The following is a 1,078-nucleotide window of genomic DNA, read 5'->3' on the forward strand; positions in this document are numbered from 1 at the left end:
CATGTCTTTTTCCAGTTACCAGGGGGTGATTTTCTTTTTCTTTTTTCTTTTTTATTTTTTTTTGAGACAGAGCCTCTAGCTGTCTCCCTGGGTAGAGTGCCGTGGCATTACAGCTCACAGCAACCTCAAACTCCTGGGCTTAAACAATTCTCTTGCCTCAGCCTCCTGAGTAGCTGGGACTATAGGCACCTGCCACAACGACTGGCTATTTTTAGAGATGGCATCTCACTCTAACTCAGGCTGGTTTGGAACCTGTGAGCTCAGGCGATCCACCCACCTTGGCCTCCCAAGTGCTGGGATTACAGGCCTGGCAGTACAAAGTCTTAACAGTTTCAAAACTATTGAGAGAAAGGACTGGATTGGAAGGACTCTTCCCGATTTAACATTCTGTATTTCAGCCTTTCAAAGAACAGCTGTCTTTTCAGGAAACACCCCCCAAAAAGATCTGCCTGCTGTAGCCATGGGGCAGAACATCCACGTTACAGCCAAGGCACAGGAACAGCTGGACTGTCTGTATGTGCTCCAGAGACCCAGCCAGGTTCTGCCCCCGGGAGCACTCCTCCTCCCAAGAGATCTCAGCAGAAGGGGAGCGGCCAGTGGCACTGTTTACCTGCACATATTCCCACCAAAAGTCGGGAAATAATTATCATCTCAAATGACTTGGCGACTTTGCTGCATCCCATTAAGATCGCAGGCACGATGGAGAATATGTTGTTGAACAGCAAGGCTCCTTTTCTGCAAAGGACAAAATAATCAGTCTGGCTTAAAGACTCGCTGGTTCCGTGGACACAGGTTCCTCGGTGTCTCCTCCCGGGTGCAGGCTCCGCCAGTCGCAGCCCGGGCTTTTCCGTGCAGCGTTTAGCTCTCTGGGACCTAAGACAGACACAGGTCAAGCCATGTGGGAGGATTTTCTGCAGGGGAGCAAGTGAAAAGGAACACACAAGGTGTAAACAGTGGCGCCCAGAGAGGAGGCTGCGCAGAAGGTGTTCAGGCTCAACCGGCTAAGGCGCCAGCCATGTACACCTAAGGTGGCAGGTTCAAATCCCCAGCCCGGACCCGCCAAACAACAATGATGGCT

The 1,078-nt window shown here is 51.2% G+C and overlaps 1 protein-coding gene across 1 annotated transcript in view; it reads right to left on the reverse strand.

The window, feature by feature from the left end:
- SLC2A5 (solute carrier family 2 member 5) overlaps nucleotides 1-1,078 on the reverse strand; it is a 22,420-nt gene that overhangs the window by 8,653 nt on the left and 12,689 nt on the right. Inside the window, exon 4 of the mRNA XM_003793250.3 lies at nucleotides 611-735. Coding sequence (XP_003793298.1) covers nucleotides 611-735 — 125 coding nt within the window. The remainder of the gene's footprint in view (nucleotides 1-610; nucleotides 736-1,078) is intronic.

This window comes from Otolemur garnettii, unplaced genomic scaffold (genome assembly GCF_000181295.1).
Source record: "Otolemur garnettii isolate 467f Iridium unplaced genomic scaffold, OtoGar3 scaffold00067, whole genome shotgun sequence".
Lineage (NCBI taxonomy): Eukaryota > Metazoa > Chordata > Mammalia > Primates > Galagidae > Otolemur > Otolemur garnettii.